The 22,521-nt window shown below is 35.1% G+C and overlaps 2 protein-coding genes across 6 annotated transcripts in view; one reads left to right on the forward strand and one right to left on the reverse strand.

The window, feature by feature from the left end:
- The window catches only part of LOC138316048 (uncharacterized), a 100,328-nt gene that overhangs the window by 68,372 nt on the left and 9,435 nt on the right, over positions 1-22,521 (forward strand). The window contains exon 1 of one of the 5 annotated variants that reach the window (XM_069257524.1): positions 9,191-9,213. The exons of 1 other annotated variant lie outside the window; for it this stretch is intronic. Coding sequence is in view for 1 of the 4 variants with exons in the window: in XM_069257519.1 (XP_069113620.1) it covers positions 9,295-9,336 (42 nt within the window). In the remaining 3 variants the exon portion in view is untranslated. Of the gene's footprint in view, positions 1-9,190; positions 9,337-22,521 lie in introns of those variants that run through there. 3 more of the 5 variants (XM_069257522.1, XM_069257519.1, XM_069257521.1) reach the window with 3 other exon arrangements.
- LOC138316049 (cytosolic iron-sulfur assembly component 2B-like) lies at positions 1,705-8,963 on the reverse strand. The gene is made up of 5 exons (XM_069257525.1): positions 8,804-8,963; positions 5,039-5,118; positions 3,887-4,012; positions 3,326-3,371; positions 1,705-2,795 (listed from the first exon to the last, which is right to left on the reverse strand). The coding sequence occupies exons 1-5, from the start codon at positions 8,922-8,924 to the stop codon at positions 2,695-2,697; spliced, it is 474 nt and encodes a 157-aa protein (XP_069113626.1). The 5' UTR covers positions 8,925-8,963; the 3' UTR covers positions 1,705-2,694.

Consider the following 22,521-nt stretch of genomic DNA (forward strand, 5'->3'; position numbering starts at 1 on the left):
TTATACAACAACACAGCACACAACAACACCACAACACACAACACAACAATACACAACACAACACAACAAAACCACAACACACAACAACAACGCAATACACAATGACACAACACAACACATCAACATACAACACAACATCATAAAGCAAAACAACAGCACAACTCAACATCACACAGCACAACAAAACATCACACAACACAAAATACGACAACACCACACAAACACACATCGCACAATTCAATAAAACACAAACAACACATGACACAACAACATACCAAAACACACAACACAACACTACAACACCTCACTACACAATATTAAACACCACAAAACCCAACAACACACTACAACACATCACACAAAAACAACATACAACCCAACAATACACAACACTAACAATAAATTAAATGAGGTATTTGTTACGATGATAACATTTTATACAAAATTTCAATTCGAGAATGTTTGCGCAACAGCTATATATGTGTTGTACTAAGGTCATTTTTCAACAGACAATCCATTGAGAATTTGCCAAGGTCACTTTTCAACGGTCATTTTTCAACAGACCTGCTGTTGAGAATTGACCCTAGACGCTGTCAATTTTCAAAGGCATGTTCAATTTTCAACGCCATTCGGGGTCCGTTTTCAATGTTGAACAAGAGGCCCAGAGGGCCTGTTTTCAACAGAGGTCCATTTTCAACGTTACACCGGCTTGAAATAATTCAACATTTTAGTGCCAAAGTCATTCAGGGGTTTCCTTTAAGAACTAGATCGGACATGGCACTTGGTATGTTGGGCCTTATTTCTTTGAAGGCAAAAGTCGAACAGTCTAAACTTCATTTTTTTGGTGCGATGTGTCGTCTGAGATCTTCGGCTTCTGCTGTTAAGGTTATACCAGAACACCTCGGTGTTCATAAAAGTACTAAAGGTGTCATTAGCGACATCTGGGTTATCATCTTTAAGTACGACCTAGAAGAAATCTTGAACATATTTCTCGAAGACGGATTTTTCCCTTCCAAATAGTCTTGGAAATTGTTTGTTAAAAATGCTATTTATTGGAAAGAACAATTTGAATGGCATGTGCGCCTTAGCAATTGTGATAATTTTAGTCGATTTAAATGTTTGCATGGATCACTTCGTCCGTCGTCTCTTAGTTTCTTTGGAAACGCTTATCTTCTTTTCATGCTAATATTTGCAGTAGAGTATACGTAGCAGGTCTGTGGTTGTTAAGCCCACGTGTTGTAAGCTGTTTTGTGAGAAAGATAATGTGATATCTCATGATGCTTTAGCCCATTGCATACTTGATTGTAAAAATTATGATCTATTTGATCTACGTGATGAATTTGTGTCCTATTAGGGTACATTGTACATCCCTAATTATATACAGGAACTATTACCGGATGATGGGTATTCTATAAGATTTGCTTACGTTTGTTGTTTGCTTTTCTGTGAAAGCTGCTGAATTCCCGTTTCAGTAAATATGTGTACATTTTTACATTTATATCATTATGTCTTTGAAGATGTCAGATTTTATTTAATCATTTTTTCTTGTTGATGTATTGAATCTTTTATCCCTCTATTATATATGTTTTCCTCTCAATTTTCTTATAATAATTTCTTTTTGTAATTTTTTGTTTTAAAGTTTTGTATATTAAACTCTTCATTTATGGAGAAATAAAGAAGAAGAAGAAGAAGGAAACACAAGCATTAGTGAAAATGTTGAATAATAAACATGTAATGGAACAAAAATGTCACACAGCGTAGTTAACAGGAGATCCCAGAGGGATCTTGGCACCCACCAAAGAGTGATTATGATTAAAGTTTGGATTTATTTTTTTCTGTTTTACCCTCCAACATGAATATTGATACTGAATTCACACAGGGAACCTTCACATAAAGTCTGCAACACATTTGTATTGTCAAATTCAATATGGCTACTGTCCAACATCTGTTTTGGTTTGTTCCTTCAGTGTTTTTCTAGGAAATATCAGTAACAAAGTTTAACTATCAAATCCATGATGGTGGCCTGTCAGCCTTCTAAAATGATCCTACACAGGTAATAATTCACAATTTGTTACACACTAAGTACTTTAGTTTTTGTTTTACATCCAGTTTGCTACTTCTGCATGTTTACTATGGACAGGTAAGGCTGCAGTGGAGGAGAAGGGAGAAAGTGATGGTCCCAATGGAAATAAAATCATCCAGGAGAGAGCATTTATCAATTCCCTGATGTGAGTTCTACCATTTGTACCATTTTAAACCCTGGGCCTCCCCACATTGTGATCAGTTACATTATCTAAAACAGTAGTTACAATAAGTGAATTGTTGTTGGACAGATGTGGAATGATAATCCAGTATGCTGGGTTATGTAACTGGACCAATTAGAGAGCTACACAACCAGACCTATGACTAGTAACTATAGTAACTATCCCTTATTGTCTCTAAATTATAATTTAGAGGAGGAGGCCAGGGCTACAGGTAACATCTGAACCAATAGCAATAATCTATTGGGTATATGATTCTACTCTTGGAGCTACATGTCAATATGGCAATCTTCACAAATAAGTTCATAATAATGCTTTGTTTGAAGAATCTTCCAATATGACCAAATTGAATCTGAGCACCACAAATATGATAGGTCGCACATAATTGACGACTACAGATACGTCCGAGATTAACGACAATGTCCAGTTGTGGTCATATCTTTTTTGTGGCCAAACACTGATTGACCACCTCCAAAAGATGACTGTTTTCTAAGGCAGCTGTCACTCTCTCTTTATCTGCTAGCTGTTTATTAACTGAAACAGAAAATTAAAATAAGTCATATAAATCATTACAAATATAGGTACCCATAAAATCTTTCCTTTGTTAGAAACTAGAATCAGAATTATCATAGTCACGAGAACAAAACTGTAAAACTTCACTCATCCCAGGTATATTATAAACAGAGAGTGGGTAGGTGTGTAGGGACAGCCTTATACTATTAAAGGGACATAACCAACAACAAATGAATGGTCTAAACAACAATTTCCATTATGTTCCATCAACATTTTGGAAATCTCTTAAGTTAAAAAAAAATTCAAACATTACTCATAAGAAGAACAAAACGGGCACAGGATTTTGAGCTTGGATTTATCTACATAACAATAAAACATGTTTATAACAAACGCCCCGCTTACAACAAATTCATGGTTCAGTAACTTTGGTTCCCCATCAATATTCCTATAAGATGTCTGTACTATATGTAAAACAAACTATGCATATATTGAAGTTATTCTGATTGTCCCCAGACTTTCTTTACATCTGTGTCTTACTGTAACAATCCTACCTGCTTCCTCTGATGCATGACTGCCAGGTGTAATCGTCACATCAACCTTAAACAGAAAGATTCTTAGTTTTATAACTTATATAATTTACCATACATCATTAATCATTCACATCAATATAAGTCAATGTGCTTTATTTGTATATCGTGTCACTTCATCAGTGAAAGATAGGATTGAGTTATAAACAATTTATTGCAATATCATATATCATATAATTGTGTTCATTTATTTACTGTTTTATGTTCTTTTAACAGACAGGATCTTTTAAAATGTGCCAGGTTTAAATGGAGGAAAGTAGGAGTACCCAGAGAAAAAACACTGACCTATATATAGTTAGTACCTGGACTGCTCCATATGAGATGCAAATTCGAAACCAAAAGGTCAAGGGCTTTTGTCTATTAACTAATTAATAAGAGGGGGAGGGGTTTTAACATACTTATGAAACTTAATAAGAAAGTAAGGAATTGATTTTTTCCTGTGAATCTGAATAAGTAAATATGTAGGAATCATTTGTCTGTAAAATTAACAAAGACAGAATTTCTTATTCCAATAAACTTCTGTACCTTGAATCGTGATGGTAAAGCACGAAGGAGTTTCACCCTGATAGACAGACCAATCAGTGTTGCCATACTGCAGTGTGGAATTGTGGGAGTAAACTCTATCTGGACGAGATTGTTTTCATCGTCAACCTACAAAACAATATAGTCCTATAGTCTACTCTCTGGAATAGATTGATCAGATCTTCTATCTACATTAATATAAAGATCTCTTGATTATAATGCTACTTTATTAAAAAAAATACTCAAAATCATAGTAATTGTTATAGCATTGTTCATATGGGCTGGTTTGGTAAAAGTATGACTGTAGCCTAGAAAACTAACATACATAAAAATAATGAAACATCTTTTATGTCAAAAACATGTCACTAAGTGAATAACAAGATCCTGACAGCCACCACTGATGAAAGCTGGATCCTTTCTCTGCTTTTCTCTTCTTTACTTTTTCATTAAACCTTTGATAACATACTAAATACTAATAATTTTTTTCAATTTCTGCTTTTCCACCAATAAGGACCAAAAAGAACTCATATGTGCAATAATGAGAACTATCCCTTAGGTATTCTGTGAGAAAGATGCCTGCAATGCTTTCCTAGAAATATGGTAGCAATTATAAACCATCAAAATCCGACACAAACTTGCAATAAAACCTTACCAATAGTACTGTATTATACTATTTCGGCCCAAAATGTCTCTTGGAATTCTCAAATTTCCTTGTTTTCTCTATCAAATTGATTGCACATACTCAAAACAACACATATAATCCTATATCAATGTAGATTAAGTCAGTTGTTACAATAGCAGTATTTTAACACTGGCGTCAAAGTCTTAAAAGGCATTGAACAGCATGCACACACTCTTCTATCGAACAGACTGAATGTGCATCGACAATAAAAATATCTAACAACTGTTTTATTGTTAATTACAGCTGAACTTTGTCAATCCATACTTATTACTTATATTACTGAGAAACATTATTTGATCCAGTTTTAGAAACAATTTGAATGTCTCACCAGATCTTTCAAGAAGCACTCACTATAATAGTTTTTTTTTTTTCAAATTTCACCCTGGTCCCGTTGACATCATGTAAACAAAGTTTGACAGTACGATAGTAGACAACATCCTTCATGTAAGCTAAAAAAAAACTTTATCTCTCACCTTTACTTTGGAGTTTTCCACAACATTTAGCTCTTCTAAAGTCAGGGGGTGCTCTGGATCATTGATGTTTCGAATCATGTCTAGAAGGAAAACAAAACATTACAACAACTCAAAATGACCACATATGTACACTGATTAAAGGATAATAGACAGCACAGCTCAAACAGCCCACTTTCATTTATTTATCTATATCTTAAGATAGTAAAATACTGATTGACTGGTTTACACACAATTAAATGAAAACTAATTATCCACATAAATAAAATCTATAACCTGTATGTGATCAAGATGCCAGGATTATCTCAGTCGAGGGCAAGATTTTGTAACATAATCCAAACTGAGGTATTATAATTTGGGATGGGACAAAATCTTAGTCGAGACTGAGATAACCTGATCTCAATCACATACATAATTAATTTTTAGATATATCTAGCTGTAAAATAAAACCCCATTTTTATTTGTGTTCAGAGTGTAAGAGTATCCTGTCTGGCGCTCTCAAGAAAGCTAATTGTAAAAAGATAATTGCTTGTGTAATATATGGTCCTACAAGTAGGGTGTTAGAATTGTACTTGCAGGTACCCCTATTTTGTTACACAAATGCAGGATTCTGTGAAATGAAAATGGAAAAAGTTGTTTTAAAAATTGTATCAAATAAGGGCATCATAATTTTCAGATAGCCATATAACTGATTGAAGACTTTGTATTTTTGTGTATGAACTATTGAATTCTATTATCTCCCTTTGTTAGAAAGTGACAATTTATTAGAATGAATATACGTACCTGGCCTACTATACCTTTCGGCCGGGTACGAATTGGTACCTATGTGTGGTAGTGGATCATAAGACGTCAAATTCATAATTTGTAGACTTTCCGTATAGTTTTCCTTCGAAAGGACCATCATATAAACCGTATTTTCCCTAATGAGGGCGCCGGGCGCGGGTAAATGACTGAGGGGGGCGCGGTTATTTGAGACCATTTTTAGATGTTTTTTTCTGAAACAGACTATAGTCATCTTGCTTTTAGTTTCGTATTTTTCTGAAACTTATGATAACCAACTTTCGTTTTGAAGTCAAGTAAGTATTGAAATTACATAATAATGAAGAAATGTATGCACTAGAAGTATTAAACATTGGTTAAATATGTCTGTTTCACGGAATTTTTGTATTTCATGCTAGCCTGTTTGTTTACCTTGCGTACACAAAATGGCGGACGGTGCTTTCGATCGCTACTTTCGTTTTGTGGCAGATGGGGAATACCGACAAGAGCACACAATAAAATGCTTATAAATGATAATATTACTGTTAGTTAGGAACCTTTATCATAGATATACAGTAAGTATTCATAAAACCTGTACAGACATCGCTAAAATGTTGATGCCAGTTAGTCTTCATCCATACACGTGTGTGGGACATTCAAGTGACACGTTTTGTTTTGAACATGGCGTTCTAGCTATTTCTATGTGTAAATACTTGGCAAGTTATTCAGTGCAATAAATTTATTGTTTATACAAGCTGATTAGATATCTGTTAGGCATCAGATTGACGTAAAACTATATTTCATTAGCGTCTGCAGAGACAAATCGTCACAATCTGGCACAAAAATTGTATGAAATTAGTTGATTTTTTTCAGCAAAAAACGTGGGGGCGCCCTTATTAGAGGAGGCGCTCTTAATAGGGAAAATACGGTATGTGAGAAAAATATTTCTCGCTGTGAATTTGATATTTGATATGGTTCAGTTTTATTGCCTCGTGGGTAAGTGATATCAAACAAGTAAGATAAAATACATACAGACATTTTAATAATGGTTTGCACAAGCATTTCTTTGCTCCATTAGCAGCAATACATGTAGGCACCAATTGTAGCTCTAAAGTTGACACCATTATTGGAATAAAAGTTTTTTGAGCTACAATATTGCAGCTAACAATTTATGTGCTCTTCATAGACTAGAGTGTATAACCATCAGGGAAATTTAGTGCAAATGTCATGGTTGATTGACTTTTATCTGCATTCTATTTTTAGCCCCATAGTAAGCAATAGAGGTGATTTTGTTTGTGACTTTTACAAACATTTAGATAATGAAATTTGTTTCCATTTGAGTAATAATGTGGAAAGTTGTATTAGTGATGATGTCATGTAAAAATCATCACACCCTTTTTTCAAAACAACTTCATCATTTTTCATTTCACAGCATACTGCATTTGTTTAACAAAATTATCCCTCAAATATAGGATTGTTACTCAAATGCAGGACTATCCTGGCAATGTCCCCAAACTGTTAAAGTAAAATTGTAAAAGTCATTTTTCAAGTATAAATTCTGACTGACCTACAGTTTTTGATACAGGCTTGTGAGGGCTTTGTCAAGGCTTGTCTGAAAGCAATGTAATATCACCTTGTCTGTCTTTAATTAATAAACGAACAACTAGGAACAACCAGTCAAACTGTATAATCACAGGAGTTTGATGTTCTGTCAATAACATATATATAGTATAAATATGGTCAAGTGCCCTAAATTCGTCAGGGACCTGTTTTCGTCATGTTTACAATTTTGCTTATATCTCATGAACTATCGCGTGATTTCATAAAGAGTGTCGTCTGCCAAAGCAGATTTGATCAAGGAAGATTTGTCTTGCTTAATAAAGATTGTGTGCTATAACCAAGTGATTTTATAAAAACGATGTAGCAATATACCCCAAAATGAAGGTATTTTCTTAAGTCCATTTTCAATGAAATTTTAAAACCCTGCCATCAACGTTTGACTGTCCATGTGCACTGATCAGCAGAATGTCAACAAAGTACCGGAAATCACATGTCTGATCATGTGATTCGTAGCTCAGATTTTGGGTTATTACAAATTATTTTGGCGATTCAACTTACCCGAAATTTTTGGTGCGGTACTGTTGAAAACATAACGTTATTTTATATTATCAACAGAGGTGTTCGCCACTTTCCATGACCAAGAGGTTAAAAGACTTAAAACTGGTGTAACAACAAGAAATTTTCAGCTTAAACACGATTTCACAAGCCCCTGCTGCTCAACATTTATATGGAATTACCTCAATTTTCATAATAAGCCAAACAGCCCCCCCCCTGACGAAAATAGGTCCCTATTGTGTCGACCATCACCCAGCGACCGGCAGGTAGAAATCTTCCGTATCGCGATAGATAAATAACGAATTGATAGACAACTTGTTGTACAAGTAAGACAAAATATTATATATTTGTGTTGATAAAATTGGTACATTTTATTTCTTGCTGGTTTGTCGATATACGGAAGATTTGATTACCCTGACGAATATTGGTCCTTCAAGGGTATATGAAAATACACCTATATACTACATGTATATAAAGACACCAGGAATGAAATGCATTGCTGGCCAAATTTTGTTTTTATATGGTATATAGGGGTATTTTATATATTTATTCTATACATTATACTATATAGGTCTATATTATTGACAGAAAGTCAAACTCCTGTGGTATAATCGAAAAAGGCCCTGATGTTGTGTCAGTGGTTTCCTAATGCACTTACATTATTCGATCATTCCAAAATTTACAACACATCATATTTATACTATAGGTCTATATTATTGACAGAACGTCAAACTCCTGTGGTATAATCGAAAAAGGCCCTGATGTTGTGTCAGTGGTTACAGAACGTCAAACTCCTGTGGTATAATCGAAAACGGCCCTGATGTTGTGTCAGTGGTTTCCTAATGCACTTACATTATTCGATCATTCTAAAATTTACAACACATCATATTTTACCGAATACTTCTCTGTCATCAAACTTGTCCACTATATCGTCATCTTCTTCGTCTGGGGTGACATGTCTTTCCTTAGTTGCCTCATAAACAGTCGGATTCGCATTGTCTAACGTGCCAGTCATTTTTTCAACCGGAAGTGGTACAGGAAGTTATACTTGTGGTACATATAAAATTCCTTGGTTAACAATAGGTAATTTATATTAATATAAATAATAAGTAAAGCCTATTTAGCCTTGTATACAAGCTTATATATTTCATTTTAACTGATTCATATTAACAAAAACTCGTATAATTCTCTGTACTCTTCCAATTAAGAGGTGTAACACACATGGAATCGTTTCGTTTTATTATATTACGAAATGTAATATTGGATAAACTCGCGGGAACATCGCGGGAACAAAGTGAAAGTAGGTACGATACTATCTATGACTGAGGATCTTACAGTGCATGCTTTTTACAACCTCCTGGGGCACATACTACCTTATCCTCTAAATGGTTCCAGTCAATGACTGTACGCACAAAGAAGGCTCACAGGTGTGTGTCGTTACCGTGAGGGGTTTTGAATTTCTGGTGACATTTTTTTGTTGTGATGTGATTTTTGTAATACTTCGCTTTAATGTTTCTTTTGGGTCGTTGTTTTGTTAGGTACTCATCTCTGGGGGTATTGATGGTAACACCCCTCCACTACTTAATATAGGGAGGCTCTGTTGTTCACGTATGGTCTGAAGTGATGGTAGTTTCAGATCCTCTAGCATTCTTCTGATGCACCAAAAAGAATTAAAACATGTAGACAAAGCCAAATACCTAGGCATTACAATTCAATCAAACCTGAAATGGGAATCCCATATATCCAACATCTGTGGAAAAGCCAACTCCACCCTGGGCTTTCTCTGTAGAAACCTCAAGTTCGCTCTACCTATATTAAAGAACAGGCCTATAAGACCCTTGTTATTAAATTAACCATCACTAGAGTACGTCTGCTCAGTATGGGACCCTTGAAATAATCAGACATCAGTAAAATTGAAATGGTACAAAGAAGAGCAGCAAGATTTGTCACCAACAAACAAAGAAACACCTCCAGTGTTGGTGACATGATATACATTGTATATACAACATTTAAACTGGCGCTCTCTAGAACACCGTAGGAAAGACATGCGACTAACCTACTCCAACAATGTTAGAGGTATAGCACGACGAGACACTTTTGGAACATTACGTCGTGTCTAACCTCTAACTTCCGATAGGCCATTTACCTGATGCTGAGGGTAACATTTTCAAAGTTTGGATTGTGACAATATAAAACGTTTAAATCATATTTAAATTGTCATCAATGTCAAATACCTACCTCTTTTTCATAAATCAACATTTCTTTTGACAAAATCAGCCGTAAAATCCATCTAAAACAAATATTTACATCTCCTAACGTAAACTTTCATGACCCAGACAAAACTTCATGATGAAAGCGATCCGCCCGGTAAACAGAAAAAACGAATTGCAAAGTCCCCAAAATGCTTGATCTGCCTTTACTTTTACTTGTATTCTGCCCGCTTGAATTCACGTTCCGTTTTTTGTAGTAACCAGCCGCCATATTTAAAACTAGGTCAAAATGTTACGGAAGGGATTCATCATATCTAATCTGCTAAAATGAGAGTCGACAGTCAGCAAAATAACGTCCGACAAAAAAACCGGCTGACCAGTCGACTCTCATGTTATGGGAGTAGCGACTAACCATGCTTCATAAAATAACACATGATAAAATAAACATTAGAAAAGACTTACTCGTTCCTCCATTACGCAACATAAGACATGCACATCCGTACACATATCAGACTTCCTCATGCAGAACACAAACACGTAAATATTCATTTTTTCCTAGAACCATAACAGACTGGAATTCCTTACAACCACAAATTCTCTCAAACCCTTCAACTACAGCATTCAAATCAGCAATCTTTTCTGCCTATTAAACTTCTTTTTTTTTTAAACTCACTCCAATTTGACATAAACTTCAGCTTGATGAAGGTGGTCAATATAATATAGATGTAGATGTAGATGCATCCTCCCTCCCTTGCATTGAAGTTGTTGATAATGAATCTGGCTGCCAGTCTTTGTATTCTTAGGGTCCCAAATTATTGCACTATACTCTAGAATTAAGTGTAGAAGAACAGGGAAAATACACATTCCTGTCGAGTGCCCCGACCAGGAATTGAACCCGGGTCTCCGGAGTGGAAATCTACGGCTCTACTGACTGAGCCAAAGAAGCATGCTCCGTCAGCTGAGTGACAGAGACCATATTTAACGCTTTTTACAAGTCACACCGACCCGCTCCTTTTACCGAAGCACACCAGGAAAAAATATGTTATTTTTAGCAGGTAGTTGGGCAGTGTTTCAGGTTCTGTTTCAGAAAGCCCAATATGTTGAGATAGCTTTTTTTTGCAATTTTTGATACAACGCGACTAGCATTTGTATTAATGCTATCCGGTTTATTATTGATGTGTAGGACTGAGTAGGACTTGCCCTACAATGACATCTAGTGGTGACCTCTTGTTGTTATATGAGTGTCCCATTTCAAATCTTCCGAAATAGTAAGACCAAGATATAGAATGTTTATTTATTTGCTCCATGATTTTTCTTTTTATGTTCATGATGTAGCATTTTTTTGCATTAAATTCCATTCCCCAATTAATTGTTTGCCCATTTTACCAGATCATGTAGGTAATCTTGTAATAATTGATACAGTTGGTAGTAGACTAAAGGTTACACATTGTGCACACGGTGTGAACTACGAGTGGACACGGAGTGCACGAGATTTAGACTACAGGTAGACACGGAGTGCACGAGGTTTAGACTACAGGTAGACATGGAGTGCACAAGATTTAGACTACAGGTAGACACGGAGTGCACAAGATTTAGACTACAGGTAGACACGGAGTGCACAAGATTTCGACTACAGGTAGACACGGAGTGCACTATGTGTGAACACGGTGTCCACTACAGTTGGACATCGTGTCCAGATAATATGTCCACTACATTCAGACCACAGACAGACTAGATGATGTGTTACAGAGATTGTCTATATGGACTAAATGGAAATATTTATTGCGATCAGAAACATACTATTTATTGCAACATAAAATTGCCATTAATTACTGGAAATCATTCGTACTGTAATGTTTATTTGAATTGATACATATAAAGTATAATGTTTCAATACATATCATCATACAATTTAATTTATATAAGGATGTTGAGTAGAAGTTATAAAAGCAAATTAACTGCATAGCAAATTAACTGCATGCGTACAGGTTTCACTAGTGAATATAAAACTACGAATTTCCTCGTTTTTGGGTAGTTTTAACCAACAACTCTGAGTTTTTCAGCGTGTCACGATTATATTCAGAGTGGTGAGGTTATATTCAGTATGGTCAGGTTATATTCAGAATTGTAACCGAAAACTCAGCGCGTTATATTATATTCAGAGTGAAGACCGAAAACTCAGAGTGGAAGATTAAATTCAGCGTGTCAGATTAAACTCAGCATGTTCGGTTATACATGTTTTCAGTATGAAAATCGTAATCTCAGCGTGTCCGATTATAGTCAGCGTGTCAGATTAAACTCAGCATGTTTGGTTATATTCAGAGGGAAGATCGAAAACTCAGAGTGGAAGATTATATTCAGCGTGTCAGATTAAATTCAGCATGTTCAATTACATTCAGTGTGAAAATCGTAAACTCAGTGTCCGATTATATTCATCGTGTTCTGTTAAATTCAGAGTTGTCCGGTTCATTAATGTTCATAAATGTGTTTTTCCTATATAAACTAAAGTAAACTTGACCCCCTCCCCAGAGGGAAACATGAGACCCCAGGGTCATATTATTCACAAGTTTTGTAAAGGACTTTAAAAGACCTTTCCATCTATGCAGAGTATTTGATTCAACCAGTTCCAGAATTTCAGAAGAAGATTTTTGGCGAGGGTCACCTCGCCATTGTGATCGTGGTTGCAAAATTCTCACACAGTCAATTTCCTCAATATGATTGGCTTAGAAATTGCTCGCAGATACTAGCGCTCCTAGCGGCAGTGTATTCAACAACTTTGATTTTACCGGGAATTTTAAATAGCAAATTTTGAATATGAAAGTTACTGAAATAAGCATATCTGTAACGTTGAAATAGGAATAGTATATTACGGCTTTCATATCCTTACTATATACACTATCCAAAAGATCTTCTGTTTGAAAATTTTCACCTGATTGTTTACAAAGTATCTAGACTTTTCGTCCCCAAAATGGTCGTTTACAATGAATGAAGACGTTTCGTCCCAAAAATGCTTCGCTCCGAAGCTGGTTCCCCCCCCAGACGTTTACTCCCTATTAGAGACGGTTATTCCGCAACGGAAAAAAATGAAATCAATATTTCACCTCGAACATCAAAATTGATACCATAATGAATTTTGTAATTTGAATCAAATTTGTCTCGGAGCAAATACATTCCATGGCGAAATGGAGATGCATTTATCACGGCTGTGTTATGGCACATGGCCTTACTACAATGGAAGAAAGACAACTCTAACAAAATTTTGGACAAACTTGGTCTACTGATAAAATAGCACGTGACAGACGGTGTACATTTTGTAAATGTCCAAGGTGGCGTAATCTTGAAACTAAAGGCAGTTAATAAGGTATGAATATTTACCACATCCATAATTATCGATAATTTCATAAGCACATGTAAAAGCACGTTCAGAGATTACCACTAAACCATACTTTTAAAACATTTTAGTTATTTTCACCGCAGGAGCTTGATGTTCTGATCATATACATACAGCATATTCATTAAACTAGGTAATACGAAGTAAAATTTTGGCCGAATGACATAAATCATATATGGAATGTTCATATAACTCGAAGTGATATTTTTTGAACTACTAGATCGACGAAAATGTCAATTTCTTTTTCATAATTCTTCCGTAAAACCTCCGTAAAACAGCACTTAAAAAGCTGTTTCAATTTGTAGAAATGTAGAGAAAACTGTTAATTGTTTAGCAATTATCCTGAGTTATATTTTACCAACAAGCATCAGAGATTAGCAATTAAAACTTACATAAACATATTCCCGACTCTCACTTGCATTGTGTGATCACTCGAGCGGAACTAATCTCTACCACCTGGCACAGTCTTACAAATGCAATCGTACAAAAGCCCACATGATCACTGTTTTTAGTGCGATTACATCTTAGGGTGTGAGCAATGTAATTTCAGTAATTACTCTGTTAATACATTTATTGTTTCCTTATGTTTTACAGAATGTCAGCATGCATGTATCATTTCAACTGGAATCAGTCTAGGAGAAGAATTGTGTGAACAAAAAGAAGTAATTTTCAACTGTGGAAGCTTAATATTGTAATCATTTTCAATCCGAAAATAATTACTATCATCATCTTCAAATTCCTTATTGTGAATTTAACTGTAATATGATTTAAGCATATACCTGATATTTGTTTATATTCTTTGACATGCACATGCTTGAAATGAAATGAATAAATAAAAGATTATTTAAATTTAAAACACAATATGACATTAGCTGTTTATATTTTTTGTCAAAAACATATTAAGCTTAATTATCGTTCATAACACACTAATCATCACCTTCGAGACAATTTAATGAAAATCAATTAAACATTAATTTGTATAACACAGGTCGTCTTATGTTTTCCCCGCCTTGACTATCAATGTTCCCTGATCACTCTGAAAGTATTGATTTTACCTTTTTTTTCGGTCACCACATGAACTGCCTTTAAATCAATCACACCAATGAGACATACATTTACTACATTCATTATAACACTGTAAGGCAATTCTGCAAGATCAGCGAACATTGTTGATTTACCTTGAATATCTACATGCACAGTATGGTACCATATGTAACAGGAGAGGAGAAAATGTAGCGGCAAGACCGGGATTCGATCCCGGGGCTCTCCGAACACTAGCTGAGTGCTCTACCGACTGAACTTCCTGGTCATCGATAATCGACCCAGTCCAGTCCGGCTACACCCCTCCCTCCTTTTTTGAATACATACGAGACCCTTTCAAACACCACAGCCGTTGGTAGGAGAGAAGAAAATGTAGCTCTTCCGACTGAGCTACCTGATCACCGATAATCAACCCAGTCTGATCCCGCTACAAATATTTATCTGGTTATTTTATCTCCCTTCCTATTTTCAATCTACCTTTATGACTTAGAATCTTACCTGGTGGAAAAGAATATTTTGTCTTACAAATCTTGACAAATTATGCACACTATGATTGTTGCAAGCTAAACTACGTATCCGCTAGCTGATTGCTGTTGATTGTTAATGATCTCAAACACACTAATTACTTATTGTGCCAATTTAAGAAAATATATTCTACTCTTTTCAAATATTCCTGATTACTATTCATGTGTAATATCTTAAAACATTGACATGTGCACGGAGTACGGCGGACCAGACCGTCGATGTTTTGGACATCTGCTAGATATTTCAGTTTCAGGTTACGGTGGCCAATAAAAGAAAACAAACACAATTCGGTTTTCATATGTTATTTCTTCTAAATACAACATATTTTTGATGCGCTAAATATACTGATAGTAGATTTTTTAAGCATTTTCAGCCCTAAAAAGTACCTGCGCAAATTATACCAGTTTTTACGTTATATGATATTGGAATATATCCCAAACTTTTTATCATTTTATTTGCCAATAACACTGTTATGATATCAGAAATATCTGATGGTCTACAACAAATGTTACATGAATTTTAACAATATTGCATAACATGGAAATTAGAACTTAATATCAGAAAGAAAAAAATTGTGATATTCTCAAGACGTAAATCGGTACAAAAACACCAATTGATGTTATGGAATACAGAATTAGATTTATAAGAATTGTTTACATATCTAGGTACAGAAAATAATGTTAATGGTAGCGTTTTTAAAGAAAGGGAAAAAACCTGCTGAACAAACAATTAAATCGGTGTTTGCTATTTATAAGAAATAAAGGAATGTATCTCTTCCTGTTCATTTTAAACTGAAAATATTTGATTCACTTGTAATGACAGTTTTATTATACTCATCAGAGGTTTGGGGATTTGAAAATAAAAAATGTAGAAAAATTCATTTGTAATTTTGTAAAACAATCCTGAAGTTAAGAAAGTGTACAAACAATTTCATGGTCTATGGTGAGCAAACAAGTTATTCGGTTTGAATTGAAGTTCGGATACAATGTATATCAATCAACTTGCTGTTTTACAAAAGAATAATTACAAAACTTGTTAAGAGTAGACCAATTGACCAATTTATTCAAAAATCACATGGTGATATTGATAAGTCTTCAAGAGGACAGACATTTTGACATAGAAAAGTTTGCCTCGTCTTTCTCTGCTGCAAAACAAGACTTGTTAACTGATACTGTGGTCCCAGGAACTTGATGACAATAGTCATTAAGAATGGATATTTTCATTAACATCAAATTAACAAGGAAAATGCTAAAGGTGTTATAAAATCATTTGACATATAACATCATAGGAAATATTAGAATGGGCTTCCAAGATTTTAGTATGTGTCTCTTATTTTACACCTTGGTGTCCAAGGAATCCTCAAAAGTCCAAACTGGAAGGAACACCAGCCAAATTTATTTCTTATTGTACAAAACTACAGTAGTATTGACCTTAGAAATATATTCCTCCTATCCTCGAGACCGAGCCATTTAGTACTTTCAGTACTTTGATTGAAGTTTTAGTCTATTTGACCCGTTTTGGCCCCGCCCCTAAGGCCCCTGGGGATCAGTCATGGAAAATTTGGTAATTAGATACAATGGCCATCACATAGGGATAATTCTGACTACAATTGACTAATTTCCAATTTTAATGACTAAATAATGCTCAAAAATGTGTTTTCCCTATATAAACTACAGTAAACTTGACCCCATTCCCAGGGGGAAACGTGAGACCTCAGGGTCATATAATTCACAATTTTCATAAAACACCTTAAGACCTGTCCATCTATGAAGAGTATTTGATTCTACCATTTCCAGTATTTAAGAAGATGATTTTTAAAGTTTTAGCCTATTTGCCCCTTTTGGCCCCACCACTCTGCCCCGAGGTTACGGTAAACCTCCGGTTAATTCGAACCGCCAGACAGTTTGAACACGCAATTTTTTTCCAGAAAAACGGTAATTTTTTAGCTAGTGATAGTTCGAACACTGACTTTTTATAATCAATCCTATTTCGGATAGTTCAAACACATCAAATTATGAACGTAAAAGTAAGATTTTTGTCGGCAAATCGGCGCAATGGGATCCCCAAAAATAGTGATATATTTTGCATATTGCTACAGTTTTGATGTTTGGAATAAAAATTGTATAAATAATCATTATAATGACCATACGACAGATAAGTAATGAACATTTTAAGTCAGAAATAAAAATTATTTATGCCGATATATCGTACACAAAGCAGCAAGGCCAAATGTTTTATCTTAGGCCCCGACAATGTATATTTAAATTTGCTGTACCTGATGGAAACACATGGAAGAAATCGCCAACGTTTGTTAAGTCCAATCTAGATACAGATATCAGTTTAAGTCGACATTAAAATATGCATTTAATCTATCTTTACTCAGCCGATCAAGGTGTTAAATTACCTGTAAACATGTGCCTCATGCTGGCTTGGACAGACCAGTTACGAGGTGTCATAGCGAGCATCAAAAGCCAGCCGCTGGGTCACAGCAAGTGGGTGTGATTACATATTCACCTCCAGCCAAAACAATCCACGTGTTGGGTAATTAAACAATAGATACGTAGCTTTTCATCAGGTTAAAACTAGTTACATAATTTTAGAAGCAGACAATATGCAATCGGGTTTTGGACAATCTGACAGTCACAGTGCGATTTTGACCTAATTTTACGAACTAAATGTAAACAAATATTTTCAACAGCAGTTTCGTAAATGCAACCGGACTTTCTTTAACTATAAAAGCAGATAAATAAATTTACGTTTTTTACGAAATATAAAAAAGATCTCCTAACTAGATTTTCTGTGGTTTAAATAAAGTTTCTATCTCAGTTAAAGTTGCTCCACCGCCGACAGAGCATAAATAATATCCATCATTTGAACAATAATCAGTGTTTAATCGTGTATATATATGTCTAATTAACACAAGAAATAATATGAAATAATTTATTTTGCCTTTGGTCCATGCGCAATCAGTACTTCATTCCATATAGGATATAGTGCCACGGAAATTTTTCGGGATGCAATTAATTCTTTTTTGTAATTTTTACTTGAAGTAAAATGAGAAGCTCAAACTTTTCAATGGTGGCAATGGTGTAAAGTAAGTAACTTTTGTAACTGAAGAAAAATACTAAATCGTCTGCTCCTGTTTTTGATGGTGAAAAAATACCATTTGTCAGCGGTGGAGCATCTTTAACGGACGTCGATGTAAATTCTAGGCCACATTCGTGAACGGTGCTGTACGTCTCTGTTTTGGGCCTTGTCCACGTGCACATAATACTTATAAATTCACAAAATTAAATGCTCATGATTATGAGAAAATGATTGAATATATTATCTTCAGGAAACTAAATACTTTTCATATAGATTTTCTGCCTTACATTGCTTATGCCAGGTACATCGGTACTAAAAACTGATTTTTACCGACTTCAACTCGGAAAGTTCGAACTCACGATTTTTTCCTGAAGCTTAATTTCGGATAATTCGAACTGGTCCATCAATATTTATTTAATTTTGTTCGCACTAACCGAAGGTTTACCGTAATAGGATTCAATGGCCATCTCATACTGATAATTCTGACAATATTTGACTCATTTCCTATTACAAATGGTCAAATAATACTCAAAAATGTGTTTTCCCTATATAAACTATAGTAAACTAAAAACCCTCCCCAGGGGGAAACCTGAGACCCCAGGTTCATATAATTTACAATTTTTGTAAAGGACGTTACGACCTTTCTATCTATGAATAGTATTTAATTCCATCACATCTGTGAGTGGAGAAGAAGATTTTTGAAATTTTAGTCAATTTTACCCTTTTTTTCCACCTCCCATAGCTCCCTGGGGGGTGGGGACCATATAATTCACAATTTTGATTGGCCTTATGCCTTAGAAGGTTTGTGCAAAATTTCACTGAAATTGCTTCAGCAGTTTTGGAGCAGAAGTCGAAAATGTAAATTGTTTACAGACATACGACGGACAACGCACGACAACGGACAAAAGGCGATTAGAATAGGTCACCTGAGACTCTTCGTCTCAAGTGACCTAAAAACTAGGGTCGGTCGGTCGAGAGGATTTTTTTCTTCTATTTGTTTTAGTGTCTTTCACTCAAAAATGATGGCCGGAACCGTAGTCTGAGATCGAAATCCCGACTTTTTTTTTTTTTTGTAGAAAAGTGGAAAAAAAAATAGGGTCGAGGGTAAAAAATTAGGGTCGGTCAGGTAACCCTAAACAGACATTTTTTTGGCCTTACATATATGGTTTTTAAACAGTAAAGTATATTTGTTGGTCTTAACAAACTTCCATTGAAACAATTAAAAAATCACATGTACAAAGATACTGCCCCCATTCAGATAAAGCCGTACAAACACAGAAGGCAACAATTCTGCCCTCTGGCCATCTATCGAAGGTCACCTTGAGGTCCCTGAATATATCTGGATACTGTGGCTTACCTATATGTTTGACAAATTGTGATTATTGGACCATTACGCAATATACGGTCAAGAAAGCCTACCGGGGTTGGGATCATAAATATTTTGTATTTACCAGTGATTAAGAATCAAAACAAATAGCCTACAATAAGTGGAAGACGTCACATAGTTTGAAGTGGATTTAATTTTGCATGATCTTTTATAGACGTTCAGTTTTTAGGTCATTTGACCCGAAGGGTCAGGATGACCTATAGTCATCATGATTTGTCCGTCGTCGTCCGCCGTGCGCCGTCCGTCGAGCGTAAACTTTTTCCTTTAAAACGCTACTCCTCCTTAACCGCTAGCAGATGTCATCCATATTTGGTGTGAAACATTATTGGGGAACGACAATCATATTTTATATAAATGAGCTTGGTCCGACCCCTAGGGGCTGAGGGGTGGGGCCCCAAAAGGGCGAATTTTCTTATTTTAAGCTTTAAAATCCTACTCCTCCTTCATCCTTGGATGGATTTCATCCATATTTGGTGTGAAACATTATTGGGGAAAGACAATCATATTTTATAAAAATGAGCTTGGTCCGACCCCTAGGGGCTGAGGGGTGGGGCCCCAAATGGGCAAATTTTCTTAATTTTAGCTTTAAAATCCTACTCCTCCTTCATCCTTGGATGGATTTCATCCATATTTGATGTGGAACATCATTGGGGACGGACAATCATATTTTATATAAATGAGCCTGGTCCGACCCCTAGGGGCTGAGAGGTGGGGCCCCAAATGGGGAAATTTTCTTAATTTTAGCTTTAAAATCCTTCTCCTCCTTCATCCTTGAATGGATTACATTTCCATCAGTCAGATGACCGTTAAGGCCCATGGGCCTCTTGTTAATGAAGGATACGTAATCAAGCTATTTTACGTACACTACTTTTAGAACTTAAACTTGCAAAGAAAAATAATATACAAGTGTATATATTTTAATCAAAGACGATCTACAAGTGCTAGATAACTGATTGATATGCATCAAATCTTTTTATTTAAAAACTGATGTCTTATCCGGTATATGAATGTATATATTACTGATAGCTTATTATGAAATAAAAATGAAATAAAAAGTGTTTCAAAAGCACAATAAGACTGGTTTTTGCTGCAATTCAAAGTTGTTGTGACTTATGGAAATGCATTTATTTCATGTAAATGATATATATATTTAATGCAATCTACCCATAAGACATTGACTTTTGAAAACCAAATATTTTAGATTTGAAATAGAAACTACTGATATAAAATTAAATAGACATTTACTTAATGAAAATAAACTAATCTTTGTTATTTTTGCAGTGAAAAGGTTTTATGTATGTAGCAGGGATGTATTTAGTAAGAAAAATACCGTATAGTTATATGTACTGTGCACTTACTTGTAGATGTTGTAATTAAAAAAATTAAACACTAAAAAATTATAATTATGTATTATTTCAAATTGAAGAATGTATTCTTCCCCCGATCCCTAGCTGTAGCACATCACCATGTCTGTCTAGGTCTTAATGTACCTGGACACCATGTCCACTCGTCGTGGACACTGTGTTCACACGTGGTGCACTCCGTGTCTACCTGTAGTTTAAATCTTGTGCACTCCGTATCTACCTGTAGTCTAAATCTTGTGCACTCCGTGTCTACCTGTAGTCTAAACCTTGTGCACTCTGTGTACACAAGGGTGTACCTTTAGTCTACTACCAACTGTAGTCTAGGTATTGGTGGATTTCCCGGTATAGGAGAAGGTCATCTGCAAAGATTTGTACCTTTGAACTAACACAGTCAGGTAGATCATTGATGTGACAGAAAAGCAATAGCGGTTGGAGTAGTACAGTTCCCAAAAGGACTCCCTGAATCTACTCAGGCTTCTTGAGATAATCTCCTTCAAGGGCTACTCTCATCTGACACTGACAATGTTAAGATGTTTGGATGTTCTAGATGGTTTAGCATGTGTTTACAAATTATGTATACAATATGTTTTGTACATAGTTATTTAACCTTTAATTTAGTATTGGCGCTTTATTTAGGGCAACACTGAGTTACTGTTAACATTTTGTGTTTCTGACATACACTGTACAATATGTTATGTATCTACATGTGAATTACGCATACATGTACTGTACAATGACTTATCATATGCCAATTATATTAATATTATCAGTTTACCACCTCCTCAATACATGTGTTCAAAAATTAGATTTGGGTGAAAAACTAATACTTACTGTATACCATGTCACCTACTTTTGGTCCATGAGCTAAATCATTATGGTGTTCAGGTGAAACAAATACCTGCAATGAAAATACTTTCTCAAAGGTAGATCAGAAACAGCTGTCCTGGATAGTGAATCTTAACACTATTCCACTTTTTACTCTACAATGTATATACCGTATATATATGGCATTCCTCAAGGATCATTCCTTGGATCCAGCTTGTTTCTTTTCTATATCAATGACATTGTTGACAGTATTTCAATCTTCCTCAGTCAGGCTCTTTACTGATGATACTATTGTGTATCTTGCATACATTCACCTGTGATGTACGTAATTTCCTTGTAAAATGATCATGACCAAGACAAATTTCTATCCACTTGGGAAGGTGGGGACCTCATATATGATTGAGGAAGTGACCTATTTAGCCCTTGATACATTGGAATACATCTATATATATAGCTCACTGAGCTTAGTATGGAATCCCCATCTCAAAAAAAAAATGTAGATCAGGTCAATTGGTAAATGATAATTAATATAAGCTGCCAGATTTGCTATCAATCACCATCAAAATATGTTGAGTTTTGTTAAAATGCTGGACCAGATAGCTAGCAGATTGTCATTGCGATTCCAATCTGACATTACATAATCTTCACCCATTGAAGACTAGTAATTACAGTCATATGTATATATGTCCAAATTATTGCTGTATCTATAATCACAGGATGTTCTGACAATAATATATAACATCAGTATAGAAAAAACTACCCCTATAAACTATATTTTTTAT

The sequence above is a fragment of the Argopecten irradians genome, chromosome 2, assembly GCF_041381155.1.
Source record: "Argopecten irradians isolate NY chromosome 2, Ai_NY, whole genome shotgun sequence".
NCBI lineage: Eukaryota > Metazoa > Mollusca > Bivalvia > Pectinida > Pectinidae > Argopecten > Argopecten irradians.

Excerpts from the sequence above, each read along its gene's own strand:
- LOC138316049 (XM_069257525.1), bottom strand. The coding sequence starts at position 8,924 with ATGACTGGCACGTTAGACAATGCGAATCCGACTGTTTATGAGGCAACT. Across the intron at positions 5,119-8,803 it reads TGATGACAGAGAAGTATTCG|ACATGATTCGAAACATCAAT; the intron begins GTAAAATATGAT and ends TTTTCCTTCTAG. Across the intron at positions 3,372-3,886 it reads CTTTACCATCACGATTCAAG|GTTGATGTGACGATTACACC; the intron begins GTACAGAAGTTT and ends TTTCTGTTTAAG.